The sequence below is a fragment of the Callospermophilus lateralis genome, chromosome 11 (assembly GCF_048772815.1).
Source record: "Callospermophilus lateralis isolate mCalLat2 chromosome 11, mCalLat2.hap1, whole genome shotgun sequence".
Classification (NCBI taxonomy): domain Eukaryota; kingdom Metazoa; phylum Chordata; class Mammalia; order Rodentia; family Sciuridae; genus Callospermophilus; species Callospermophilus lateralis.
Window position 1 is genome coordinate 4,349,593 of NC_135315.1, and position 27,507 is coordinate 4,377,099.

The 27,507-nt window shown below is 59.0% G+C and overlaps 1 protein-coding gene across 1 annotated transcript in view; it reads right to left on the reverse strand.

The window, feature by feature from the left end:
* The window catches only part of Septin9 (septin 9), a 140,815-nt gene extending 119,896 nt beyond the window's left edge, over positions 1–20,919 (reverse strand). The window contains exons 1-2 of the mRNA XM_076869238.2: positions 20,839–20,919; positions 3,640–3,696 (exon numbers count right to left, since the gene is read on the reverse strand). Coding sequence (XP_076725353.1) covers positions 3,640–3,696; positions 20,839–20,857 — 76 coding nt within the window. The 5' untranslated portion in view covers positions 20,858–20,919. The remainder of the gene's footprint in view (positions 1–3,639; positions 3,697–20,838) is intronic.
* Positions 20,920–27,507: the final 6,588 nt, after the last annotated feature.

Here is a 27,507-nt window from a genome sequence, read left to right on the forward strand (position 1 = left end):
TGGCGAGGCCTGCAGCAAAGCCTTCTTCCTCTAAGAGGGGTGGGAAGGTGGGTGGGGGAGCTCCTCCTGCCTCAGAGTCCCTCCAGGCTCAGACACCCAAGGCAGAGTATTTCAGGGCAGTCCTTCTGTGGCAAGGGCCACTTACCCACAACAGCCTGGCAGGGGGTGTGTACCAGGGTCCTGTGGCTGCTGTAACCAAGCACCACAAACTGGGGGCTAATTGTTCTGGAGGCCAGAAGTCCCAATCCAAGGTGTGGCAGGGCCAGGCTCCTGGGAAGGCTCTGCGGTGGGGGTGGGGAGGTCTTCCAGCCCGAGGCTGCGTACTCCCACCTCTCCTGGCTCCCACCTGCTTCTCCTCTGCTTTCTTCTGAGGACCCTGCCACTGGAATCCGGCCACCCCTAACCCAGGTGACCTGTCTTAAGTTCCTTTCACCTGAAAAGGTCTGTTTCCAGTCAAGTCACATTCTGGACCTGACCTTTGGGCAGTGACATCATTCAGTGCAATACTGAGGGCCTGATGGTGGGGCTGGGCAGGAGGCCAAAGAGCCCAGAGGTTGGGAAGAGAGGAAGGAGCAGACCAGAGACACACTGGATGCAGCGCAGAAGGCTCCAGGGTCCCGGCTGGAGGTAGGAAGTTCAGACACAGCCCCGGAACTGCGCACCGTGGGAATCGGGCCAAAGGTTGCCTGAGACTGTGGTCTGAGAGGCTGCTGCCCAGGGCATGGGAAGGGGTAGCGGGGTAGCGTGGGAGCAGGCCCAGGGCTCGGGAGGGAGCTTTGGCAACATGTAGGAGGGCCGGGATGGGCATCCGGTAGCCCAGCCCAGCCACCTGGGGAACGCCTCTGCACATCCACGAGTGTGAGAAGGCTCCTGGCCATTTCCGCAGCAGGGGGGCCCGCCAGGGAAGCCCACCAACAAGCCCAGGGGCAGGAACCGCCTCCCCCTGCAGAGGAATGCGGTTTGCTGTCAAAATAAACGAAGCAGAGAAACCCAGATCCTCACAGCAGAATCTCAAAGTCCCTAGTGTGTAGACAAGCAGAGAGCAGAGGACAGCAATTATGCAATGCCCACGGTATACAAAGGAAACACAGGTTGTTCAGACAAAGAACCACAGGCAGGGGCAGGCCTGACAAAGACCAGCCAGTTCAGGAGAGTGTCACTGAGGGAGCAGGGGGGGGTGTGCAGAGGGCCCCTGGGGCTCGGACCTTAACTGTAGTGTCTCATTGCTTAAATGGGAAGGTGGGCACCTGGTGTTCTGCTCTACTATTCTTTATACTTTTTTATTTTATATTTTGGTACTGGGCACTGAACCCAGAAGCACTTTACCACGAGCTGCATCCCCAGCCCTTTTTAATTTGGGGGACAGGGTCTTGCTAAGTTGCTGAGGCTGGCCTGGAATTTGCAATCTTCCTGCCTCAGCCTCCCAAGTCGCTGGTATTACAGGTGTGCCCCAGTGCTCCTGGCTCATCCTTTACGTTTAAGAAATACATCTAATAGATCTATTTTAGAAAACAAAAAACAAGCACAGAAAGTGAGTGAAATTGTGGGTGTCCTCTGAACTGGGGAACCAGCCTGCACTAGAAATGGCCAAACAGGCCTCAAGACGAACGTGGAGGAGAGGCATGAGACGGGGCCCACTACCTTCTGGGAAAGGGACAGGGTGGAGTCCTCAATAGGTCACCAGGGTGTGTGACAGAGTCTGGGAGGAGTGGAGGGGTGAATGGCAGCCCCACATGGACAGCTAGGACAGGGAGTTTGGGTCCAGGAAGGACGCCCTGCCTGGACCCCTGTCATGGCCACAGTGTTAGTGTTGGGAGCCAAGAAAGGGTGTCTCCCTCCGGCCGGAGCCCACAGAGACGGACTGCGAGTGTCAGCAGGCGGCCGTAGGGAACCTAGATCACCGGCTTGCAGCTTGGGGCTTCGGCAAATTATGCCTTAGGCTGCCAAGGCGGCTGAGGCGGTGCTGCCAAGTGCTGACGGCACAGAACCGCCCGGTCTGAGCACAGAGAAGCAGCACCCAGACAAAGGCTTTGCCCACGCAGTCCGAGGTGCCAGCCCCCCAAAGGGCTGTGGGTCCCCTTAGCCCACCCCACTGAGGCTGACCAGCAAGAAGGAGGGAGATGGAGGAGAAGACCAGTCACAAAGCCAAGGTACCAAGTGGTTGGTGGACCAGCTTGTCTGGGGGTGGGGGTGGGGGTGCCGCTTAACCACAATCCTGAGTCATCCAGCAGCCCAGGGGACTCCAGCCGGGGCGTCACCTCCTCTACCCCCACCCCCATCTCACCCCGAACTGCAAGGGCCTCACACATACTGCACATCCACAGTCACCCAGGCCACCCGCGCCACCCCTGTTACCGTGGCCACTCCCTGCAGAGAGCCACCCACAGCTACCCGCAGGCCTGGGGTGGGTAGCACAGAGCACTGGAGGATGGACCCCGGAATTGGTGCAGGAGGATGCAGGCTACAGAATTCTGGGACCCCAGGCAGCCAACATGGTCTAGGGCTGTCCATGTCCACAGCCGCTAGCCGCATGTCAATATTAACTGGAAACTAATAGAAAATTAACTAATTAATTCTAAGTAAATGAATGAATAAACTTACAAATGTGTATTTGAAGTGCGCGATAGACGCGTGTGGTTAGTACTCTCCTGGGCAGAGCTGAATGGAATGTTCCACTGGACAGAGCTGGCCTCAAAGGGACTGTGGGCTCTGAGGGGCTTGCAGTTCATCCCCCTGGGGCCGGGGCACAGCTGGGAAGGGCCAGAGTGAGTCCGTCTGGCCCGGGTCTATGGCAGGCCTGATTCATGGATGACTTATCCGAGGGGATTCCCAGGCCCTTTCTATGACTCTGATTCTTCCTGCAGAACAGCTGCTCATGAGGTGCAGCCCTTGCCTGCTCTGTCTCCATATGTCCCCCTGTCCAGCCTGGGTCTGGCACTTAGTCCCCAACACACATGCAGATGAGGGCAACATCGCGGGGCTTCCCCAAGAGCGGATCATCTCTGAGTCCCTTCCATCTCTGTGTCCCAACATCTCTTCTGAACAGAGGCCACCAGAATGAGGACACATGCCCCAGTTTGACCTCTGGAAGGAAGAGCCAAGGTGGGCTCTGGGAACAGAAGCTGTGATGGCCACACAGCCCTCAGCCCCTGTCCAGGCTGGCCCCGTGGTTGGACGAGCCTCTGCAAGCCTGGGAGAGGCAATTCCTGCCCAGAGCTCAGGTCATCAGGAGAAAAGCTGACCACAATAGGTCACCACAGGAGCCCCTGACTTAATCCTGGATCATGCAGACTGGATTTGCTCCAGGCTGCAAGGCTGCAGGGGGCTAGCGCCATGGTCTGGGATCAGCCCTGAGCGGCCCGCTCCAAAGCCACCCTTCCACGGCTTGCCACCCTCCACGCCTCTAACAGAGGCCACCCTGCAGCAACCACCTCCGGCTCTCTCCTCCGGCCTGCACACAGGGCTTCTCCCATGCCTGAGGGTGGCTACCTGTGGAGCTGGACGGCCTCTGCTCCCATGTGGACACGGCCCCCACCTTATGTGCAGCACCTAAGACCACATCCCCAGGGCTGCACCCACCCAGGAAGGCCAGGTGAAGACCAGGTCCCACAGTGGGCCAAGGCCCATCAAACCACTTACCTGAACCCGTTGGGTCACCTAGCCTCCGGAGACGGCCGCTGGAGGTCCGAGTGACTCCTAAAGACAGAGAAGGACAAGGGTCACACGAGGCCATGGCTCTCCCTCCTGCTGGGTGGTGACACAGGTGTGTCTTCACTTTTCCACCTGCCAGGGACTCCAGAAGCAGGTAACCCCAGACGAGCAGCCACCTGTACCTGGGAGTGACAGCGGCCACCCACCTGGCCTGGCACTGGGCCAAACCCTTACCATCCCATTTGCAGATAAGGAGCTGAGTCTCAGCTGGGTTGGTAACTTGCCCAAGGCCACAGAGCAAAGAGGAGCTGAGCCCACTGTGAATCCAAGTCCATCAGACTCCAAAGTCTGGTCCTGGCTCAAGCATCCTCCTGGGCAGGGTGGCAGGTGTCCACTGAAGTCAGCTAGGCTCAGGCCAGCACCCCCTAGAGCCACGTCTGCTTGTTTTATGCACAAAGGTCTCCCTGCTCCAGGGTCTCCATCACGGGCCTAGTCCTGTCCCAGCCCACATGGATCCCAGGGCTGGGGACTGCTGGACTGGATTTGGGGAAGCTGGGGACCAAGTTTTCTCTCCCACCCCAGGAAGAAATAAGAACAGAGCCCAGATCCACACAGCCTCGTGCAGCCCGTGCTGCCTCCACCCAACAGCCCCTTGGCCCAGGGCTGGCTGTTGGAGAGGCTTATGGAAGGCAAGTCCTGATTTGCAAGGTGCTAAGCTGAGCAAACCCCAAAACTGCCAGGTGGAACAGGCTCAAGAATACGGCCACCAACCCATGGCTGCCAGGTTGCAGCATCTGGGGCAACGCCATGCCGCCCCTCCTTCAGAGAGCCGCAGGGATACTCCAGGCTAGCCCAGCAGAGGACCTCCCCACCCCCACAACAGACGAGGGCCCAGGCTAGACCCAGACAACTGCCTGCGGCCTCCACCATCTGACACCGCCTAGCTGCTGGTCAGAGGGGACGACTTCCCCCTGGGATCCCAGAGACTCTGGCAGACCCCTCCACCCATCTAGCCGTTCACCCCTCCACCACCCCAGCCCACCCCTAGACCATGCCCAGGCAGAAGGGGGTGTGGCCAGCCTTGTTTCTGAAGGTTCTGGGCAGTTCCCCCCAATCGCCAGGGAAGCCTCAACGAGGTGGCCAGGGCAAGCTGGGCCTCCGAGGAGAGGCTTCCACCTGACCCGGCTCGGGCAACAGGCCGAAATCAGGTTCGCACTCCTGGCACTCAATTCACCAACCCCAGAAGGCGTGCTACCACGCCCATTTCACCGCAGAGGGAGGGAAATGGGGCTCCTAGCGGAGCAAGTCACCCAGGGTCAGCAGCAGCTGGATTCTCCTGCAGGCCTCTTCTGTGTCACATGGAGGGACGCCAGCCTCCTGGGCACCCACCAACTGATGAGATCTCTGCTCTGGGCGGAGCTCTGAGGACCCTGCAGGAGGCCCAAGGATGCCCGGGCAGCCCACTAGGTAGGCGGACACAGGCTGCCCATGGCTTCAGGCTCCTGGAACCGCCAGCCCCGTAAGGCCAGGAGCGGGTGCGGGGAGGGGAGAGGCAGGTCCTGCTCCCCAGGCTGCCAAGGGCAGAGTCGGGAGTCTGGGCTCAACTCACAGCCACGGAAGGCTGTGGCCCTCCCACAGACACACTGTATGTCACGTGATCGTCACAGCCTTCTGTTCCACAGCCTCGGCGAACTACTGGGAGGCTCAGCAGTCCAGAACGGAGTGGCCCTAGTGAAGGGCAGTTACGTCCCTACGTCTAGCGGGCCCCCAACATGGGAACCTCGGGTGAGGAATGGCCAAACATTCCTGTGGACTGAGTCGCTGCTTCTGGTGGAGCTGTCTCTGCAGGGGACGCCGGGGACAGAGGCGGCCCTGTCCTCCCTCTGGAGGGTGCTGGGTGGGGCCACTGGATGCCCACCCCCACCCCCTGCCCTCTGGCTTCCAGTCCAAAGTAAAGCTGAAGGGGACCCATGCAGGTCAGGCAACCCCAGGCCGCTGAGCCCTTCTCCCCGAACTGGGGGCGAGGGCAGAGCTGGGGAGAGGAAGAAGACGGTACTCAGGCTCCCAGGGCGGGGCGCGGGGGTGGGGGGGTCCTACTTTACTTACACTGTTTATTTTTCCACTTTGCCAAAACGGAAGTCTGGTGCCAGGCAGCCCCTGGCAGAAAGAATGCAAAGTGTGCCCCCATCATAAGAAGGGGAGCAGTGCAGACCACCCCAGCAAGTTCCCAGCTCAGGCCCCCACCACCGCATGGCGGGGAGAGACCTGGGCCCAGGAGCACTGCAGCGCGGCCCTCCGACCTCATCCTTTAGGCCGGCATCCAGTGCTTCCTGGGACCGCGTTCCAGTTGAGCACTGAGCTATTTTTATGTGATTTTAAAATAAAACATATTGGGGAGGAGAGGAAACCATGTGCTGCTCTGGTGTCAGAGTCGGCCCAGACCAAAGGCCCTGGCGGCTCCGCGGCCCAGGCGGCAGGAGGCCTGCAGTCCAGGGCCAGGTTCAAATCCAGACCTCCCTGGCGCTGGCTTCCTGGTCGGCCCAATGGGGACAGAGATGGTGTCTCCTCATGGGTCATTAAGATTAAGTGAAACAGGCCAAGAGAAAGGACTTTGGATGTTCTCACCATAAAAAAAAAAAAAAAAGACCTATGTTTGAGGAGATAGGAATGTTTGCCCTGACTTGAATGTTGCACAATGTATGGAAATATCCCGTGGTGCCCCATAAATCACGTGGTGCCCCATAATCATGTACTATTTGGGGCTGGGGACATAGCTCAGTGGTAGAGTGTGTTAAGCATGAGCAAGGCTCTGGGTTGGACCCTCTGTACCACAAAGAAAGAAAGAAAGAAAGAACAATTTTGATATATTTGTTAAAAAATTTTTCTCTGCTACAAGAAAGATTAAATGGTACACATTGTGAGTACTGAGCACGGCGCCTGGCACAGAATAAACGCTAGCAAAGGATGTTATTATTATTGTGTTAATTATTATGATAATTGTATTGTATAATATGGATGTTACAATACACCAGCCCGGACCCAGGGACCTATAATTAGGAGTCAGCAAAACTTGGCTGCTCTGTGCTAATGCATTTTCATAAAATGTGAGTTACAACCAAGGTTCCTCCTGCCATGGCCAAGACACTGCTCTCCCAAGCAAGGGACATCTACCGACTCCCTCCCAATTCAGCGGGTCGGAGCCCTCCTGGCCCCACCAGGGCAGGTGCATTACGGGGAGACGGTCAGGACTGAAGGAGCTCTCCCCTGGAACCTCCCTCCCGGCTGCGGCTCACCCAGCCCAGGACAAAGGCCGGTTCATAAAAGTTCACGCATCCCAGGTCAGGGACCAACATCAGTAAAATGTACTGTCAGGGCCACAGGATGAAAACACACTTCAGATGACAGAGGACAGAGACAGCAGGAGGCGTAACTGGGGACGGTCACTGGCTGGTCCCCGAAACAGAAAGAAAACACGACACTGGAAAACAGGAAGAAAGAGCCATATTCAAGGAGATAGTTCCCTGTCCTCAAAAGGAGCAGGTGGCCTTGGGCAGAGGAGGAGCCCCAGGTTGCCTGGGAAGCATGTGCCCCACTGAACCAGCAACACGGGCCCGGTGCGCCCGGCTGCACCCTCCTGCCCTCTGCCACCAAGTGCAGTCTCCGCTGGGCATGGCAGCCTTGCCCAGACAGGCGCTGGCCTGGGAACCCCATGCCCATCCGGGCGCAGTGCTGGGGATGGAGCCCAGGGCCTGGCTCTCCCACAGAGCCTCATCCCCAGCCCGGACCCGTGCTAATGATTTGGGAGCCTAAAAAAGACAAAGATAGAATTGGTGCGAGGAACTTTGACTTTTTTCTTGCAAACAAATGTTTTTTGACAGAAGCTGATAAATTACAGAGCTGAAACGGTTAAACAGGACGGAGAGGCTACAGTGAGCCTGGGTGGGACGTTTCCTTGTGGTCATTTCTTCGGTGATCACCATGTCCAGCCCAGGTCCAGTGGCCCCCATCTGAGATCGGGAACTAGTGCTTGCAACCCCGCTGGGGCCTCACGCAGCTCAGATGTCTGTCACCACCCAGGGGAGGTGACGCCCCTCCACCCAGCTCTGCTCTGTGCTGACCACCCAGGGGCCTGGACAGGCCTCCTCTATCAAGTCACTCATTGCGTTCAAACACCCGTTTCCAATATCTCCTCTCTAGAGACGAACATCGAGTTCTGATTTTTTTTTCCTAAAACTCATGGGAGCCTCTCAGGAAAGGGTGGGTGGCCCCCAGTGACCCTTGGCCAAGGCAGCTCTGCCTGCCACTTCCCCCTTGGGGCCCGGATCGGGTGCTCAAGAAGCAGGCTCTCCTCCCCCTCCTCCTGGGCTCACAGAAGCTCTGCGGGGCTGGATCTAAGTCAAGTGCCGCAGGTGGGAGTCAAGAGTCAGATTCCAGCCTTATCTCCAGAAGGAGGCCCTCAGGGCTTATCTGCAGAGGAGGCTGAGATGTGTAGATAGCGGTTCTCCTTCCTCTTACTTGTCCTTGGCCTTAGCAGCCTGCACGGGGGGCTGCTCAGAGAGGTGGCTGAGCTGAGGCCCTCTGGACAGTCTCCTCCCCAGCACAGGACCTTTTCCTACCCTCGGAGCCGCACCTGGAGCTGTGGCCTACAGCAGACCTCGGTTTACTAATTCACCAGGCCAGGAAAGCTGTGCCTTGGGACCCAGCTCCTGCCGAAGACCCTGCCATCTCCCCAGAGCCCTGGGCCCCGAAGCCAGAGGTCCCCGTCCCCCGTCTGACACGCTCTGACCTACGGAGCCCCCTGTAAAGCAGAGGCTGCTTCCAGCCCACCAGCCCCTATGAGAAGCAGCAGCCCACCCACCCACAAATCACCAACCCAGAGGAGGGCCACGCGGGTGCTGGGGTGGCGCCCTCAGTCTCAGCTGGGGTTCGGGCCAGAGCACTGCGTCTATAAGAGAGCCGGGTAGACACGCCTCCCCTCTCACTGTGTCTCTGGGCAAGTCAGTTTCCAGGACGACGGGAAGTGGAGGGAGGTGGATGTGTGAAGACACCTCCCGACTAGCTGCTCTGCCCCAGCGGCTACGTCAAAGCCGGGATACAAGGGTGACCCAGGGTGGCCCGGCCCCTCTCTTGGTGACAAGCCAGCGACAGTACCTGGCTAACAGATGGGAAAGGTGGCTCAATGGGCGCATGTGGTGGGCTTGCTCTTTCTGTACCTGGCAGCAGACGCTCCAGCTGCCAGGTGGCAGTGCCCACCACGGACATCAGGGTCCACCCCAGACCCCCGGGCCCCTCCCTCAAAGCCTCACTAGTGGGTGCCTGGACTGGGTGCCTGGACTCTGAGTAGGGCTGCCATATAAAGTGCAGGACACTGAGTTAAGCCTGAACTTCAGGTAAAAGACAAATAATTTTCTAGGCATGAGTTTATCCCAAGTGTTTTCTGGGGCACACCCTTCACTAAAAATTAGTCACCATCAGAAACGCAAGCTGGACACATCTGGGGGAGGCCAGGCCCTAGTGGCCTCACAGGAGAGCAGAACAATGGCTTCTCCAGCTCCCTGCTCACCACGCCTGCCCCACCCCCCCCACACACACACCAAGTGACCTTCCAGAAGGAGAAAGTCCCCAGGGCCATTTTCTTGCTTTCTTTTTTGGCGGTGGAGGGGGATTGAACCCAAGGGCACTTAACCACTCAGCCCCATTCCCCGCCATTTTTAAAATTTTATTTAGCGACAGGGTCTCACTGAGTCACTTAGCACCTCACTAAGTTGCTGAGGCTGGCTTTGAACTCACGATCCTCCTGCCTCAGCCTCCTGAGCCACAGGTGTGTGCCACCGCTCCCGGCCTGTGGTCCATTTTCAGATACAATATTTAGCATTAAACATAAAATCACTGGAGGTGGGGTGGGGGGAGTCCAAGGGGAACTAGGACAGAGTGGTTATCAGCAGTTAACACCTGAGTGGGGCAGAGTCACAGCCCTTGACAAACAGGAGGTGGGAGAAGGGACCCGCCAGCCACCAGAGATAGACTGCGTTTCTGCCACAAGAGAGCAAGGAGAGGAAGGGACAACTAAGGGGACATTTGCTTATTTATTTATTTTGATACTGGGGATTGAACTCGGGGACACTTGACTCTGAGCCACATCCCAGCCCTATTTTGTATTTTATTTAGACACAGGGTCTCACTGAGCTGCTCAGCATCTCACCGTTGGCAAGGCTGGCTTTGAACTCGTGATCCTCCTGCCTCAGCCTCCCAAGCTGCTGGGATCACAGGTGTGGGCCACCACAGCCGGCAGGACATTTCTTTACATAATCCCACGGGAGACTGTAAAACCTTCATTCAGGAGACTGTGAGCCCCAAGTCCTCAGCCACTCGTCACCATTCTGGGTGCACCTCCCCCTCAGACACTGATCCTGCAAGACCCTCAGTAAAACGCCTGGCTTCCTCTGCACCCTGTGCCTCTCAGTCATGCCTGGGGTTGGGGCAGGGGAGCTTGTGTCTCGCGTGACCAGAAAGGGACCTGAGAGGACGAGGTCCGAGCGCTGAGGCCGAGCTGCACGGGCTGGCCTTGCTCTGGAGCCCCACCACCGCGCGCAGGGACTGGCCAGGAGCTGCGGTCAGGAGACCTTTCCCAGGAGCACCCGCTCAGAGGGAGCGAGGAATCCAGAGAATGAGAGCACTGACGCGGCCTGTGGGTGACATTGCGTCACCCAAACTGAGGTCAGCAAAGTGCAGACTCAGCCTGAAAGGGCAGCAAAGGGAGGGGACACCACCAGACACAGCCAGAGGGGACAGAAGAGAATGGCCAGAGAGGCCCAGGCATGGCCAGCCCGTCTCCACACTCTGTGACCAGCTTCCCCCGGGGTGCCCTGGGGCCCGTTCACACACCCAGAAGAGCACCTCTGCTCCAGACGTGGGGGCGGGGCACAGGGCTTGGAGAAGCAGGGAAACTGCCCCCTCCCGCCACCCTGAGGCCCACCCTGAGCGGCAGGGGGCGGCCATGGTGGAGAAGGCTCCCTGGAGGCCATGGTGGAGAAGGCTCCCTGTTGCCGTGCGCCGGGGGACAACCACGGCTCTCACAACACCCACAGTGCAGAACGCAGGCAGGAGGACCCCACTCTTCCGGGTGGTTCCGCTGTCCGCCTCTGTTGAAGGATCGCAGTATGCCGGACACTGCTGGCCCTGCGACTCTGGAGGTGATGCACTCGCCCTCCCCAGTCTGGCCCAGGCTCCTCTCTGCCCTCCCCACCCCACTCCTCCTCTGCCCCCAGCCCCTCTGGCTTTCCTGCTGTGCTTGGACTCGGTCCAGCTCACCTATCCCCAGGTCCTCACGTGGCCAGCTCCCTTCCTGTTTTCCTGGCCTCAGCAGGTCTGTCACCTCCTCTGAGCTCTTACCACCCACTCCAGTGCAGCCGTGGGTGCTTCCTATCAAACCCCATCTCAACTCTCCCCGTAGCTCTCGGTGCTGTTGGAGACTCTCCTTGACACACTAGCAGATGGCCAGCCTGATTTTCTGTTTGCTTCCCCTAGAATGTAAGCCCCGGGAGAGAAGAGACTTGTTTGCTCACTGCTGAGCCCAGGAGTGCTTGCTACTGCATGTGCACACAGCAGGCATGTTGGTCAGCTCTAGGTCACTGTGACAAATCACCTGGGAAAATTAGCTTAAGAGAAGGAAAGATTCATTTTGGCTCTCAGTTTCAGAGGTTGCTTGGCTCCATTGCTTTCCTGTGGAGTACTGGGAACTGAACCCAGGGGCGCTCTACCTGTGAAGCTCCCGAGTTTCAGGGTTACCCAGCTTAGCTCTGTTGTTTTGGGGGCCTGTGGCGAGGCAGCACACCATGGTGGGGAGTGTGTGGTGGAGCAAAAAGCTTGAGTCAAGGCGGCCAGGAAGCAGGGAGACAGACAGGAAGAGTCTGGGGTCCGGATACCCCCTTCATGGGCACGCCCAGTGGCCTGACTTCCTCCCACCAGGCCTCACCACCTGGGATTCTGGGAGGCGCTGAGATCCAACCCCAACAGCAGGTGCTCCACAAACGCATCCCATGATGGCAGGAAGGAACCTTCAGGAACCTCTGCCTTGTGCCCACGGTTCACCCTCACTTCTTCCGGGCACAGCCACACCCCTGCTCCAAGGGTGTCCCAGTCCACTCCAGCCGCTGTAACAAAACACCCAGGACTGGGGACCCGGACGACAGAAATGTGGCTCCCCATGTTACGGAGGCCAAAAGTCCAGGGTCCAAGGGCCGTCGGGTGGGCTCCTGGTAGGGCCTCTCTTCCTTGCCACATCCTCATGGGGCCTTTTGTCTGTGCCTGTGTCCATGGAGAGAGGCCTCTGGAGTCTCCTCCCCATTGTAAGTGGTCACCAGTGCCTCCCCACCAGCCCCATCTCGAGCCGTCACCTTGGGAGGTGGGGCTTCAGCACAGGAGCTCTGGGGGACAGGGGAATCCATGTCCACTACTGCACCCCCAGTTGAGGGCAGCAGCTGGAGAGGAGGAGCCCAGGTGGCGGAGGCAGGGGCTGCAGGAGGGGCCTCCTTTCCAAGAGCAGGCGGGCAGGGTCAGCCGCAGAGCCCCTGTGGGTGGGAAGTCGGGCAGCTCCTGTCCACACAGCCTGGCGGTCCTGCCTGGTCACCCTCCATGCCTCGCCCTCCTGTGCCCTCCTTGTGGCAGAGGAGCTGACGGCTGGCTGTGGGGCCCGGATCCCCAGGTCTGCTGGCTTTGGGCTGCGTTCAACCAGCAAGAGGCCTGAGAGGACAGGGGGCAGGAGGGAGGCCGGAGGGTCCTCAGCTCCCTTGCCCTGGAAGGTGTCCCTAGCAGCAGGTTTTGCTTCTTCTGAGACTTCATCTCCTGCAGGAGAGGCCCCGCCTGGGTTCCAGTTCCAGGTGACCCTGGCCCCCTGGACTCTGGTGACAGACCTCCTCCCTCTGAGCCTCTGATCTGGGGCTCCCTGCTGCTAATCTCAAGGCTGCCTCCACCTTGCTCACACCCTTCCCTGCACAATGGAAAACAGCTTAACTACAGTTGGCAAAGATGGCTGTTAATTTCCAGTCTGAGTCCCTGCCCACCACACTTTCTCCTGGTCAGGGGGCAAGGTGGCATGGCTGGCATCTGGGGACTCCTGCTCTGGAGAAGTTGAGTTGGAAGGACTGAGCTTGGCTTGAGTCGGGCGATATTTATGAAGTTCCCAATGGTTTCCCTGTGCAGCTCAGTTGTTGCTCGGCAGCCCAAGGTAGAAATGGATTCCAGGAATACTCCCTGCACTTACGGATCCAATTCCACCTACCGTGCGGAATCCAAAACCATCAGCCATGAACAAGTCCTGCAGCGCCTGGCGCCGGAAAAATGTGGGCCGTGGGGAGAAGCAGGATTTGAAATGCATGGAGCCGGGAGCAGTCTATGGAAAATTATTATTCCAATCGCTGGAGGTGCAGTTGGAATAGAAGGATTCAAAAACAGAATGTCTCTCACCAGGAGCTCACACAACACCGCCGTGGACGGATGATCGTGCCCCACTCATGGCTGGCTTTAGACGAGAATCACATCAAACAGAACTTATCAGAAAGCTTGGGTAGGACAAAAAAAAGAAATGGAAGGAGTGTCATGAACTCTGTCAGCCTCTACTCTTTCAGGCATCCCAGCCTCCAACATAAAAAATAAACCTTGATCACTCGGGAAGACAACAGAGAATATCATGAGGCCATCGGTGGAAATAACGCCAAAAGAGGGAGGAAAAATACTCTTTTGGAGACACAACAGATCCATACTATTCTGGATTCTGTGATGCTTATAATTCTTGAAAGTTGCTTATCATTTGAGGGTTGGGGTGTCGCTCGCTGGTGGAGGCTTGCCTAGCACGCACGAGGCCCAGCTTCCATCCCCAGCACCACGCACACGAAAACTGCTAGTAAAATTCATCACTTGCTATTATCTCTTTTCTCACTCTAAAGACTCACATTCTTCTTTTTATTTATTATTTTCTTTCAGTGCTGGGATGGAACCCAGGGCCTCGAGCGAGCTGGGCAGGTGCTCTACCACGTCTCTCTAGGAGCTGGGTGAGCCCCACACACCCTGGATCTGCCCCTGTGGCTCCGGGTCTCTTGTTTGGCTTTTCAACTCTTGCATTGTAGGTAAGAGAATCCGCAGTGGGGTCCCTCCGTTCCAGACACGCAGGTTTCTGCTTCCTGGGTAGACCCCATACACACGCAGGAACACACTGCAGGGACCAGGAGCCCACGAGTGGGCAGCACCGGTGGACAGAGGGGCAAACTGCAGATGACCTGGAGAATGGCCAGCAGGAGCACTCCAAAGAGCGGCAGGAGGCCCTCCCTCAACACCAGGAAAGCCACACCAGCCACCCAAGTCCCCAAGGAGGTCCTCAGGTCAGCACACAGGATGTACCACTGAGAGCGGGAGGCTGAGGACTGCTGTGCAGAGGGGCCCCGGGAGGACTGGCCAGGACCACATGAGGAAGACGAAAGAGAGAGGAACGAAGTGGCCCCTGTGCAGGGTCACCCGGCAGCCACTACTCTTGGCTGAGGAACCAGAAGTTTCCAGAAGAAGTGACTGCAAAGCACTCGATCAGCAGAATGTGATCAACAGGAGACCGGGCATTCAGGTGGCCCAAGTGCACAAAGAGGCACCTCCTGGGTACCGATGCACCCACAGGGGCCAGGGAGGGGAAGCCAGGTGGGACTTGGCACCGCAGCCAGTCACAACAGGGAATCAGAAGCTGCACCTGGGGACAATCTTTCCAACAAGCTGGGACCTCTGTCACTGAAGACAGAGAAAGAACCCAAAATCAAAGGGGCACAGAATTCACCTTGAGAACGCAGCCCCAGGGCGGAAGCCGGTACCCAGCCAGCCCACGCCCCAAGGGCACCAGACAGACACCAGACAGGCACAGGGTCAGCTCAGCTCTGCAGCGCCCTCAGGGAGGTCAGTCAAGGTCTGCAGGCCCATCAGGGCCGCTGCGGGAAAGTTACGTAAATTAGGGAACATCCACTCTGAAGAGCCAGGAATGGGATGATCCTGGGCTGTGCCTGGATCTGACACGTAACTCGGAAAATATGGCGTCTGCCTCCTGCCTCTGGCAGTTAAGAGCACCTATGGAGTCAGGCCCTGCAGAGAGCCAGAGGGAGGGTTGGACTTTCCTCTCAGCTTCCTGTTTGCATTGTTTGGCAACAAGTGACAGCCCGGATTGACAGCCGCCTGCAACAACAAAGCCAAGGGAAGACAGCTCTGCTGCGATTCGGGAAGCTTCCCTGAAACCAAAAACCAACAGAAGGGACGGGGCCTGGCAGTGTGCGCCAACTGAGCCCTGCGACCAGGAGGGCTCTGCTCCCAGCGTGACTCACTGCTCGGAGCCCAGGTTCGCCACACCTTGGCCCCGAGGCAGCCTGCTGCCAGCGCTGGCGAGAAGTCACCACCTCTTCCGCCCCAGCCCCACGATGCCAGCTGCTGTTGGTCCACTGCCTGGTGCCTCGTGGTGATGGTGTGACCGGGTCACCTCTGAGTGGCACCCACCACACCACACACACACACACACACACACACACACACTCTGACCCCAAAGCCCATAGCCCAAGTCACGTAATCATTAGTGAGTTTCACGGACAACCCCCCCAAATCCCTCTGTGTTGAGTTGGCCGAGTCCTTTGAAGGCTGGACGCTGACCGGGGCTGGATCTAACCCACTTCCAAGTGGCTTGGGTTACATGACAGCCAGCCCCCCACTGGGAGCTGAGCCTGGATGGAAACGGCAGCTGTGATTTACGGGGAGGCTGTGAGAGAAACTCGGGGCACGGACCTGAGCGCCCACAGCACAGGCCCGGCCGCCTGCCAGCTCGCCTCGGACCGACCCATCTTGGTGCTCACCTGGGGCCCAGCTCCAACCCGGCAGACAGTCGGCGCGGCTCCATGTCAGCCGCTGCCCCAGCACGCCTGGCCTGGTGAGGACCGGTGCCCAGGCACAGCACAAAAGGACTTCCTTGGCCACTGAGGCCCACCCCCGGGGGCCCTGGTGCAGTGTGCATCAGAGGGTCCTGGCCACCACCTGGGCTTCGAGGAAGGCCTGGGAGGAGCTAGGACGATGGCCATGCACTGCACCTGGGAGGAAAATTGGCAGCAGGAAAATTGGCACTCCCACCCAGACCCTCCTGAGACCCCCAGGTCCAGGTGGCCTCTGGCCCTCTGCAGCCCCAGCCCCAGCACTGCAGGTCCCTGGGCTGCTGGAGCTCCAGGACGACTGGTGACTTGGGTGCCTGTCAGAGGGGACAGGCAGCCTGGGCCTGCGACCTGAAGCTGCTCTTGCCATTCCCTCCCTGCCCGGCTCCCGGTCCCTGTCCTGGAGGGCTGCCGGCAGTCACGCCTCAGAGAACCAGGTCAGATTAGGCCCGGGAACAAAGCTCAGCTGTTGCAGAGCTGCGAGAAGCCACTGTCAAGCAAGACGCTAGGGAGCTGATCAGAGTCCCCTTGGGGTGGCTGCAAATGGATCCGGGCCCAGGCTAGGGTCAGAGAGATAAGGCACTGAGAAACTGGGCTGGGAGCAGAGTGCCCACTCAACCCTGGGGGCCAGGGCCAAGAGCCACCCGGGGCTGCTGAAGAGGGCCTGGTGCTCAGCAGTTCCCAGCAGACTTTTCTGGGAGGAATGACCGAATCCACATGGAGAGCTGGAGCAAGCCAGGACCCTCAGGGAGGCGGGCTCCTCATAGCCCAGCAGGGCTGCTCTGATGAGGCTGGCCAGTGCCAGGCTCCTGGCCGTATTCCCAGGGCCCACTCCCCCATCTCCAGGGAAGCTTAGCACCCCATAGGCCTGGCTGCCACCACAGTGACTCCGCAGTAGCCCTCTGAGCCCAAGGCAGACTCCTTGGTGGGATGGGATCAGGGACGTCCGGCTATTGCGGCCAGGACTCTGTCTGAGGTCTCTCTGGAAGACCAAGCACTCAGCGTGGCTCTTCCCCAGGCATGGCCCCCCAACCCCCACAAATCCCCTGGCAACAGCCAGGAGTGGACATTTCCATGTGGTAACCCCAACAGAGAGGCACAGGAACCCGGCAAGTCACCTCCTTCCCCACTTCCTCCCCCTTGGCCTCCCTCTCCCCACCAGCCCCGGCCAGCTGGATACACCCAGAATCTCCTCAGCCCCAGCTGGGCCTGCACCAGCGCTGAACCTTCCCTTATCAGGTACATCTTAAGCAAGCTGCAGAGCACACGCCACACTGCTCACGGACAAACACGCGGAAGCGAGAGCCTCCTCTAGCCCTCCACGTGGGGCCCTCAGGGTGGCCTGGGATGGGCAGGACAATCTCAGAGGAGGGCAGCCCGAGGGCTCTGAAGGGGACCAGGGTACCTCCTCAGGGCTCTTCAGGTGAGATGTCCTCTGCAGGCACCCACCTGGGACCTCCAAGCACATGGTTGGCCCCCATGGCTACCAGGACTACAGACCACGGCTCCGATGTGGCAATCAAGCCACACCTGTCCTGGCTTGAACTGGTCACACCAGGGATCCAGGTAGGAGATGAACCATCCCAAACCCAAGTCCATTGCCAGGTGCACCGGACTAGAATCCCCGAGGGCAAGCTGAGGAGCTGTCGGCTGGCCGGTAGCTGTGGCCTGGGGTGAGCAGGCAGTGTGGGGAGGCCGCCAGGTACCAGCATGCGTCCTACCTCCGCGCAGGCTGGGAAGAGGGCTAGCCTGGGACCTGGGGGCAGCACAAGCCCAACAGAGCCCCGGACTGGCTCCCTGGATGGCCCTTTGCCTCCACCCAAGTCCCCTGAATGCACCAGAGCAAGCAAGAGGGACAAGAGGCAGCCCAATCAGGCCAGTGGGGAAGAGGAAGAAGCCTGTGTCTGGGTCCCCTGAAGCTCACCTCACCAGGGAGCTGCCTTGGGGCGACAGCTTGGCCCTGAGCCCCTTCTGAGGCTGCTTCCTCTGGGGCGCAGCCTCCTCCTGCCTGGGCCTGTGAAGTGTCACCACAGCATAGAGCATGACTGGCACCCCCCAGGGGCATCCTGACCCCCACGGAGAGCCCCAGGAGAACCCCAGGGTGAGCGCACACACTCTCTCCACCCGTCTGGTGGCTCATGGGTCTCAGGCAAGTCCCCCTGCTACTGCCCCTTGAGGATTCCCAGGGTGGCCAGGGACCCCGAGAAGCACGTTCCCTGGGACCCAGCATGCAGGGAGAAGTCCCAAACTCAACCCCAAATAGTGGGACGGGAGCCGACTGCCGCTGGCTGCAGCATGGAGGGGCACAGTCCCGGCCTCCAAACCACAGGAGGGGCCGGAGGCGGGGAAGCTCAGGGTTGTCCTTGTGCTGGGCAAGCCGCGGACACCTCACCCTTCCTGCTGCCGATAACTCGCTCGCTCGCTCGGGGAGGAGAGACAGAGCAGCCCTTGTGTGGATCAGCTCCTTTAACCCTCACAACTTAGCACCATCCCTCTTTAACAAATGAGCAAATGAGACGCGAGAGCAAGATCAAGTAACTCGTCCCCAAAGCAATGAGGACGCCGGGGATTAATCCCAAGAGTGCAGTGGCTCTGAGCCCACATGCCTAACCACTGGGCAATACTGCCCATAGCCTGCCACTAGGCCGCCTCCCTGCAGGAACAGGGAGGTGCATTCAGAAGAAGCCTGGAGTCACCCTGGGGCTGCTGGATCCCGGCCCTGTGGCTTCCCCATGGCCTTGGCTTTGCTCCCCACCTGGAAAGACCCTTGTCATACTCCACACTCCTCCCTCCTCCAGCCCAGCTCAGGCTCACCTCCGGCTGCTCCCTCCCTCCTGCAGGGCCCTCTGGCATTCAGAGGCTGCACTGGGAGGCAGGGGTGGCATGAGTTGTGTCTCACCCACATCCTGCCTCCCCAGTGACAGTGCAAGCTCCCACAAGCAGGAACCACATCTTGTCATTTATTTGTACGCTCCTGGCCTGGCCACATGTGTCCAACATACACACGAGTTCCATGGTGGCGCATAGACCCATCGTCCTGAAGGTCACCCTTCAGAGGCGCACGGGGGCTCGCACAGGCACTGCTGAGGACAGCCGGGTCACCATTCCACCTATTTGCAAGTCCAGAAATAGGTCCACAGCAATAATCCCCCTCAACCAAGGGGAAACACAAAAGCCTTCCTGGTTGCCCTTGGATTTCCAGACTCTGGGGAGATTTTTAACATTCTTGATTCCATGGCATTGACGGCTGCTGAAGGGCCAGTGTGACTCCAGCAAGTGCCCTCACCCAGGACAGGGCTGGCTCCAGACCTCGAGGACAGTCAGCATGGGGCCAAGAGACCCCAGCCCTGGTCAGCACCCGCAGCTCCATTCAACAGCTGCAACAGAGGGACCCAGCACAGCCGGGACCTCTGCCAGGCAGGAACCCTCCCTCACACCGTCCTCCCAGGGGCCCCACCCCTCAAGGCAAACACCAGGGCCTCAGAGCTGCTTTCTCAGGAGCTGCTTCCTACTCACCCCATAAACTACTGCAGAAAGTTTCAACCTTTTGAAAAGAAAGTTTACCTGGGCAGGTGCGGGTCCGTGGAGAGAGGAGCAGGGAGCGAATGTTCCCCTCCCTCCTCTGAAGAGGTCCTAGGCTCAGGGACATCAAGCCTGAGCAGGAGATCAAGGATCCAAGACCTGAGGGGACCCGGTCACCCTCCACCAGCCGATCCCCCAGCTGGAGATGAGATGAGCAATCAGCAAGAGCAAAGGGCCATCCCGGGCAGGCTAAGGAGCCCAGGGAAGGCTGCGCACCGCGGCCATGCCCACAACCATCCCAGGCATTTGGAGCATGCTGGGGAGGGAGGGAGGTCCGAAGCCAAACCCCAGCATATGCCACCTAGAAGCCCCCTCCTCCCCCACCACGACATCAACTCGCCTGCTCTCCTGAGACACAGCTGTGCCCAGTGTCTGGGGGTCATGTTTGCAACAAGGAGGTGGGCACGGACATTCTAAGTTGCTCACCCAGGAGGGTATTTTAGGAGAAGTTCTGAATGATCCTTTTTGAGACAAGGTCTTCTTTACTGCTCACTTTGTTCCCAAATATGGAAAGCAGGAGGGAACAGAAAATGACCCCAAGGCCCAAATGACCTCTTTAGTTCCAACCAAGACCCATGATTCTGACTTAATCAATAAAAGTTAATTCGTTGGGTGCTTGGCAGAAAGCTCCATGTCCAAATAGGTTAAGTGAGGAACACAGAAGGCTTCAGGGTTGGCAGGAGATTCTGGAGATGAAGGACACCACCTGGGTCATCAAGGAAAAAAGAAAACAGGAGTGGGGATCAGGAGTGTCCTTAATCTGCAGGGAGCACATTGAGGAACAGGGAGCAAACGCTGGTCTCCCTCCTCTGAAAAGGCTCTAGGCTCAGAGACCTCAAGCCTGGGCCGGGACCAGACACCCTCCACCGCCAGGTGTGGCCTCAGTGGCCCATCTGTGGAATGGGGCTGAGGAGCAGGAGAAGGGGAAAGGCTGACCACGGATCCCAAGTGCCCTCAGGCTGCCTCTACCTGTGAGTTAGGGTTCAGCACACACAGTTTCCTGAGACCCAAAGGCAACCAACCAGAGTTGCCGAGCACAGGCTCTGCGCTTTGGTCCCCCTGGGCAGAGGACCAACAGGAGTTAAGGTGAAGAAGGGACCCTGCGGCCTGGACCGCCAGCCCAGGAGGCTGAGCGCAAAGCAACCCACTCCCTCGCCCCCCACAGAAATGCACGCGGGGACTCAAAGCACCTCCACCCACACGCCTGGAAGTGAGCGAGTCCAGAGGATGGGCGTGCACGGCCAGGAGGAGGGAGCGTCCCTCAGAGCAGCCTCCCAGACCCCTGAGCCAGCGGGAGCTGAGGGACAGCGGCAGGACCAACGTTAGGCGCTGCACCAACCAGCGCGGCAGAGGTCCGAGGGCTCGGGCACCCGCCCACGTCACACGCGGGGTCCGGGGTCGGCGCGCAGCAGCGGCCACTAGGAGCAAAGGGGAAACCCAAGTGCGTGGACCGGGCGGGGGCGTCCCCCGATCCTGATCGCGGGGAGGTGACTGCTGTAACCTAGCCCGGCGCCAAAGCCTGTCCAGGAGTAAATCGACCTGCTGGGGCTCCGCGGGGGGAAACTGCTCAGCTCCCAGGTGGCCGCGATCGCTCGGGCCGCCAGCGCTCAGGCAGGAAGGGCTCGTCCGGGACACCGACCCTCCCCACGCCGGGCGCGGCGCCCACCTGAGTACGACTTCTTCATAGTGCCGCGGTGGCCGCCGCTCCCAGGAAAGTGTGACCGCCAGGCCGCGGGGCTTGGGCTCCTAGGTCGCTAATCCAGGGCCGGGAGTGGGAGGGAGGAGGGCGGGAGGACGGCGGCCCCGCCTCGGTCCCGCCCCGCCCCGCCGAGGTGCGCGCCGCGCCCTTCCCTGCGCCCTAGCGCGCGGGCTGCTGCACCTGGCGGCGGGGACCGGCCGGCTGAGGGCAACGCCGGGCCCGAGGGGCCAATCCCGGACGAGGTCCTGCTGGCGCGGGTCTCTACAGCCCCGAAGCAGCTCCGTCCCAGGGTGGGGATGGCGGATGCGGGCCCCTGCGCCCGCAGCTCCTGGCCCCCGCCACACCCCCCTGGCGACAATGGTTGGTTCCGCGAAGTCTTTCAACTTTCGCGTTCCGAGCCCGGGAGGGGCGGGGCCCAGTGGAAGAGGGTGGCGGTGCGCAGGGCGCAGCCTGGGGGTTCGGGGCGGGACGCTGGCTGAGGAACCCGGGCAATGCCGGACAGGCGAGGTCCGGCACGTGGCTCGCTACCTTTCTGATAATCCAAAGGCCAGGCCTCATCCACTCCTCTGATGAGCTGGGGCCTCCGTTTGTCATCCGTAAAATGGGTGGCTGGAGTCAAACTATTATTTCTGATCCATGTGACAAACGCTGAGCATCGGCGCTGCCCCGGGCACGGTGCGCCGCTCGGTGTCTCCGTGTAGACGGGCAGACACCTAGAAACCCGTGTCTTTACAACCCGGGTGGTTTATGCAGCGACGACGTACTAAATTCTCTTTACCTTTGAATCCTTGAAACTAAACGTTTTCCATCACAAAACGGCTTTTTGAAAGGTAAAGAGGAGAAAGTGATTAATTCTGTCTGGAGGGTGGTGAAAGAGTTTCATTGAGGTGTTGCCAAACCAAGGTTTTAAAGAATGGGAAGGAATTTGCCAGGTAGCCAAGGTGATGGGGAGGCGGCGGTTCCCGGCGGAGGGAAGGGCGCGGCGGAGCCTGGGGGCGGTGTATCTGGTGAGCCCCAGGGACACACGGGCAGGACGGTCCACGCCTGCCAACTGCGGAGGGAGGCGATTCTGAAAGCGCCAGCAAATTCTCAGCAGGGGTGCAGCGCTCTCTTCCGTGAACCGTCCCAAAAGCCCTCAGGGAGCTGACAGTATAATTAACACCACCAAAAACATCCCTCTTCCCGCTCCCTGCCCTTCCTACTAGTCCAAGAAGCCCTGTCCTTCCTGCCTGCGTGTGGGAAAGTTGCATGCAGATGCGCATGCGCGCAGCGACTTCTCTAGCACCTGTCCCCTCCTCAAGTCATCTATCTGCCCAGCCTTAGCCCGGACAGACTCCCCATCCCCAGGACTCCTACCTCCTCTGCATCCGGAGGAGGCTCCGAGGCTGAGGGAGGGAGGAGGCATAGGTGAGGCCTGTGCCCAAATCCGAAGACATCCACACCCTAATTGCCACTGTACCCAGCACCCAGCAGATTTCCACTCAGGCCAAATGAAAATGCTTAAGCGCCGTGTGGCGCGACCAATGACCGACATGATCCTCATTCCAGAAATCTGAAGGAGGGATAAGGGATGTTCTGTGTAAGTGCAGTTTTGAGATGTGTTGAAAGTTTTAATTAATTTTATTGATGCATCGTAACCATGTGTGATAGCGGGAGCACTTGCCGAGCATGTGTGAGGCCGTGTTTGGTCCCCGGCACTGCAAAAATAATGACGATAACTTTGTCATCTCGGTTGGCTCTTTTGCTTCTGTGGCACCTGACACTTGTGCACCATGTTGTGACCCAGCCAGAGGCCCTCACCATTTCCAGCCACCAGAATTGTGAGCCCAAACCTCCTTTCCTTACAAATCAGCCAGTCTCAGGCCCACTGTTCACAGCCAGAGAAAACTAAGACAATCAGGTGTAAGAAACTGACCCATCCAGCAGGGCCTTGCCGACCTGGATGGACCGGGTTGCATGCGGGATCCCACATGGCAGGGAGCTGGCATCCAGCCGGCTAAAACCCCAGGCCCTTGGCCTAATGGCCTCCAAAGAACAGAACTCCACCGTGAGCCACAGGGACTTAGAAGCAGCTCTTCCTCTGGGGAGTGGTGGAGGAGGACCCACGGGAGCACGGAGAGGACACCTGGGCTTTGTTTTAAACACAGTGTGGGGTTTGTTATGCAGCAATGGATAAGGAGCACACTTCCGGGCACGGGGGTCTCGGGGCAGCCGAGTTGTGCTGGACAACTGAAGGGTCCCGGAGAGCAAGGCAGAGGCCGCACCCCGTTTCTTAGTATTGGAAGCAGCTCTGCCTCTTCTGGTGGTCGAACCCTAAATCCCCTAGGTCTGGCTGTGGCCTGTGGAAAATCAGCCCTGCCGTAGCCCACCCTCAGCCACCATCTCCCACTGTCACCACACTGAAACCAAAGTTCCAGCATGTGAACCTGGGGGGACAGACCACATCCAAGCCAGGCACTGATCATGGAAGTTACCGCCCCTCAATATCAGGTCCTCGTTGGTCAGGATGGGGCTACAGAGGCCAGGAAACCGGGGTCATCGGGCCGCCTTGGACGCTAGCTGCCCAAGTAGGAGCTCCAGTCCAGCAGTCCTGGTCTCTGAGGCCTCCCAGCCTAGGCGCGAGCTGTCCCATGCCCAGCCCTCACATGGTGCCTTGCTGAGCCCCGCCACCTCCACCTGCCTGTTCTGCTCTCCCGCCTATCAGCCTCTTTCTGGTCCATCCCTGCCCACCCCCAGGTTTCCAGGCCCGGGGGATTGAGCAGGCTCCAGGGCAGCTGGGCCGTCCCTGTCTTGGCGGAGAGGGCTGGGCCTTGGCCCCTCTGGCTCTGCTAGGCTGCCCTTGGGCCCGCTGGGCTCAGCAGCTTGGCCGCTGACTCTTCTGGGACTGGAGAGCTGTCCCTGGGGCTTGGACCTGTTGATGGAGGCCTTGCTGCCTGGGTGGGTTTACGGTAGGGCGCGGCCACGCGGGCACACTCACAGCCATTGCAGGCAGGGGTGAGATCTGCTGCCACCTTCCCAGAAGGCTCGCTGGAGAGATTTCTCAAGAGCATTTAAAATGCCCACATGCTTTGTAATCCACTTTTCAATTTGCTGATTCAACCTGTGTTTTTCAAATATCTCAATATATTGCCCCATACGGGCCCTGGGGAAAAGCAGTTCTCTCTGGGAGGGAAGACAGACAGTGAGCAAATAACCACACAAGGCAGGTGCAGTGACAGTGGTGGCCAAGTGAAGAAGGAGAGGGGCACCGGGGACCCTCACCTGGGCCGGGACCACAGGATGAGCAGGGATTAACCAGGAAGAGACTGAGTCAGAAAACAGCCCGTGCAAAGGCCCCGTGGGAGGAAGAGTGAGCAGGAGCAGGGACAAGGTTCCTTCTTCCTGGGCAAGGAGCTGCAGGGGGCAGAGCCCAGAAAAGATGCGGGTCCTGGGGACCAGGCCGTGCAGACACAGCAGACTGGGATTCTTATTCTAGCACGAGGAAGTAGGAGAAGGGCTCTGGAGGGGCGAGGTGGGGCAGTGTCCCACAGCACCCGAGCAGCGCTTCAGGCCGGAAGAGAAGCTCCAACCCCGGTGGGGGCTGGGGCGGTGGGAGCACAGAGAAATCAAACCTCCAGGCGGGGGGCGGGGGGGGGGGTGGCTGCCTCTGGGGGCCAAGGAGGCGAGTGTCAGGGGTGACTCAGGACTGGGCGGGAGCAGCAGGTGGCAGGTGGTGCCTTTGGCAGAGGGAGAGTCCGGAGGACTGTGGCTGGACATCCTGCACGGAGGCCCCAGAGCTCTGGGGTGGGGGGAGCAGCAGGGGGCAGGTGGGGTCTCAGCCGGAGTACCCCCGCAGGAGAGGGGTAGAGAGGTGGGACACACTGTGGGAGGGAGGCCGCTGCCCAGGGCCTGCATAAGGAAATAATCACACCCTGCCACCAAGGAGTGGGCATGGTGTCCCCAGGCCGGCTCGCAGGGCCAGGGAATGTGGAACAAGCCGTGCCACGGTCCTCCTATCTGTGCATGAGTGTCAAACGAGGGCACAGGAAGCACCCTGGAACTCCAGCCAGCCCTGCGCTCACACCACTGAGATGTCACTTTCAATGGGACACCTTATGTGGATCTTGACCCACTGGCTTTTTATTTATTTATTTATTTATTTATTTTGAGACAGGGCCTCACTAAATTGATTGCTGAGGCTGGCTTGAACTCACAATCCTCCTGCCTCAGCCTCCTGAGCTGCTGGGATCACAGGCATGCACCACCACTCCCCGCTGTGACTTTTTAAATGAGGGCTTTGAGGGCTGTATGTATGTAGGATTTTACTTGTGTAGAAAATAAAAAAGAAACTAAAACATAATAAAGTGAAAACAGGGAAGCAACCCTCGAAGGCTCACAGTGGCTCCTGTCCACTGGGGGCTGATGGGTGACTTGTTTTCCTCCTTACGGTTTTGTGTTTTCTGCAGTAAACACATTATGCTTTCATAACCTGAAAAAAAATCACATACACATTCTCTGTATGCACGCATGTATGTATATATGCCAATATAAATGTGTCAGTGGAAGATGTTATTTTTAATCTCTGGACACTCTTTCCAGAGGTGGACATCAATATACTTTAAAAGGTTCCATTGTTTCTTTGTTTCATTTTTTCACTATTTATTTATTTTTGGTGCTGGGAATTGAACCCAGGGGCAACTAAGGACTGAGCCACATCCCAGCCCTTCTTTATATTTTATTTAGAGACAGGGTCTTGCTGAGTTGCTTAGGGTCTTACCAAGTTGCTGAGGCTGACCTCGAACTTGCCGTCCTCCTGCCTCAGCCTCCCCAGTGGTGGGGACTACTGGGTGTGCCACTGCCCCCAGCTACTATGCCTCTCTCCTGCCCATTTCAAAGGTGGATTTCACACTGTTCACAGGTCCATTGCTGTACAGAAAAGAGGACACCTGGTCACACAGTGGCCAACATTTCAACATTTAACAAATCTTAAGGCCTAAGAGTGAGACTCAGGGTAGAGCACTTCCTAGCATGCACCAGGCCCTGAGTTCCATCCCCAGCACCCCAAAAAACCTTAGTAGGGCAGGGCTGCTCAGTGCACTTAATATGCTAAAGGAGCATTGAGTCTCCAACAGGGTGACAGCATGTAGCGCTTCCCAAACTCACTGACCCCAGAATCTCATCTGGAGGTACCCTGCATGTTCCACGAACATCCTTTGGGAACGCCTCTTGCACAGGGTCCCTAGGTCAGGCAGCTTGGAGGGGCCTCCACCAACCACAGGGGGCAGGCTGGAGGGGGCGCAGCGCACACCCTGGAGGGCAGCCAGCCTCCTCCTCCAGCCTGCAAGGGAGGCCTGCGATGGACCTCAGCCTCCTGTCCTAGCCCCCTCACTTCCTGCTGCCCTGCCTCTCCTCCGTCCCTCTTGGCTCCCTCCCCCCGGGGGGAGGAGCCAGGGGAGCTTCCTGAAGGCCACACTGGCCCAGGAGGGCTGGGGGAAGGACTGGCTGCCTGGCCGGCTAGGGCCCTGCCCTGGAGAAGTTGGGGACCCCCAGAACCACCAGTGGGACCCCGCGCCGCCCTCCTCTTTGGTCAGCCTGAGCTACCCTGCAGAGCTGGCTGGTCCCCAGTCCCTAGGCATTCCTGGGCTCTGCCACTCTGGCCTCTGCTGGCCACCCTGCCCCTGGCCCGCCCTCTCCACCTGTCCCCTGGGGCTGTCTCCCCTGAGCAGCCAGAGTGCCAGGGAAGCTGGTGTGGCCTCCTGTGGCTCTCCCAGGGAACGTGTGACAGCCCCTGCTGCCCACGGAGCAGAGAGTCTCAGGGTGGAACTTTGAACACTCTGAGCCACCCCCTCCCCATCGGTGCTGGCCCCTCCCCCTTGGGGTGCTGGTGGAGGGCTGGGTTGCAATCCCAGTTCTGCTGCACATCAGCCTGCGCTCTCCCCGTGATCCCTCCCCCTGAGCCTCGGTTACCTCTGCTGCAGGGGGTGGCCATGCCGCCCAGGGCCTGCTGTGGGGGTGGCACGTGAATGGCTCCGTGGTCCCTCCTTCCCTGTGACCAGGCAGGGATCCGGGCTCGCCTCTGGCGGGGCCTCCTAGGCGCACACTGGCCTGACAGGGGGGTGATGGCGAGGAAGGCCGCCTGAGGAACCGCCTGCGCAGCGCTCAGGGCGGCGGAGAGAGCCAGGTGCCTCCACTTGTCACTAGGGCCATCAGGTTGCGCCCTCAAGAGCAGCAGATCTCAATTTGCTTTCGTTAAAATCATAAATAAATCCAGGGCCTGCCAAGCTGTGCTGGGAACCTTGGGACACTGGCTGGTGGGCCCCAGGGGCTGTAGCTGCAGGTGGCTGAGGGTCACAGGGAGCCAGAGTCACATCAAGGGTCCCCTAGGCCACGCAGGTGAGCAGGCGGGTGCCCTCTGGGCACCCTCTGCTCAGTCCTCAGGCTGCTGACGGTAAAACACAGATATGCCAGATAAACCTGAACTTCAGATAAGCCCCGCGGCCCTGGAGTGTACTTCAGAAATGTAGTGCTTACACTGAAAAAATATTGCTGAGATTCAGATCTGGACTAGCGGCCTGTTTTTTTGTTTTTTGTTTGTTTGTTTTTTTACTTGCTAAGGCTGGTAGCACCGTAACCTAGGAGGACTTTGAGAGTCTCCCC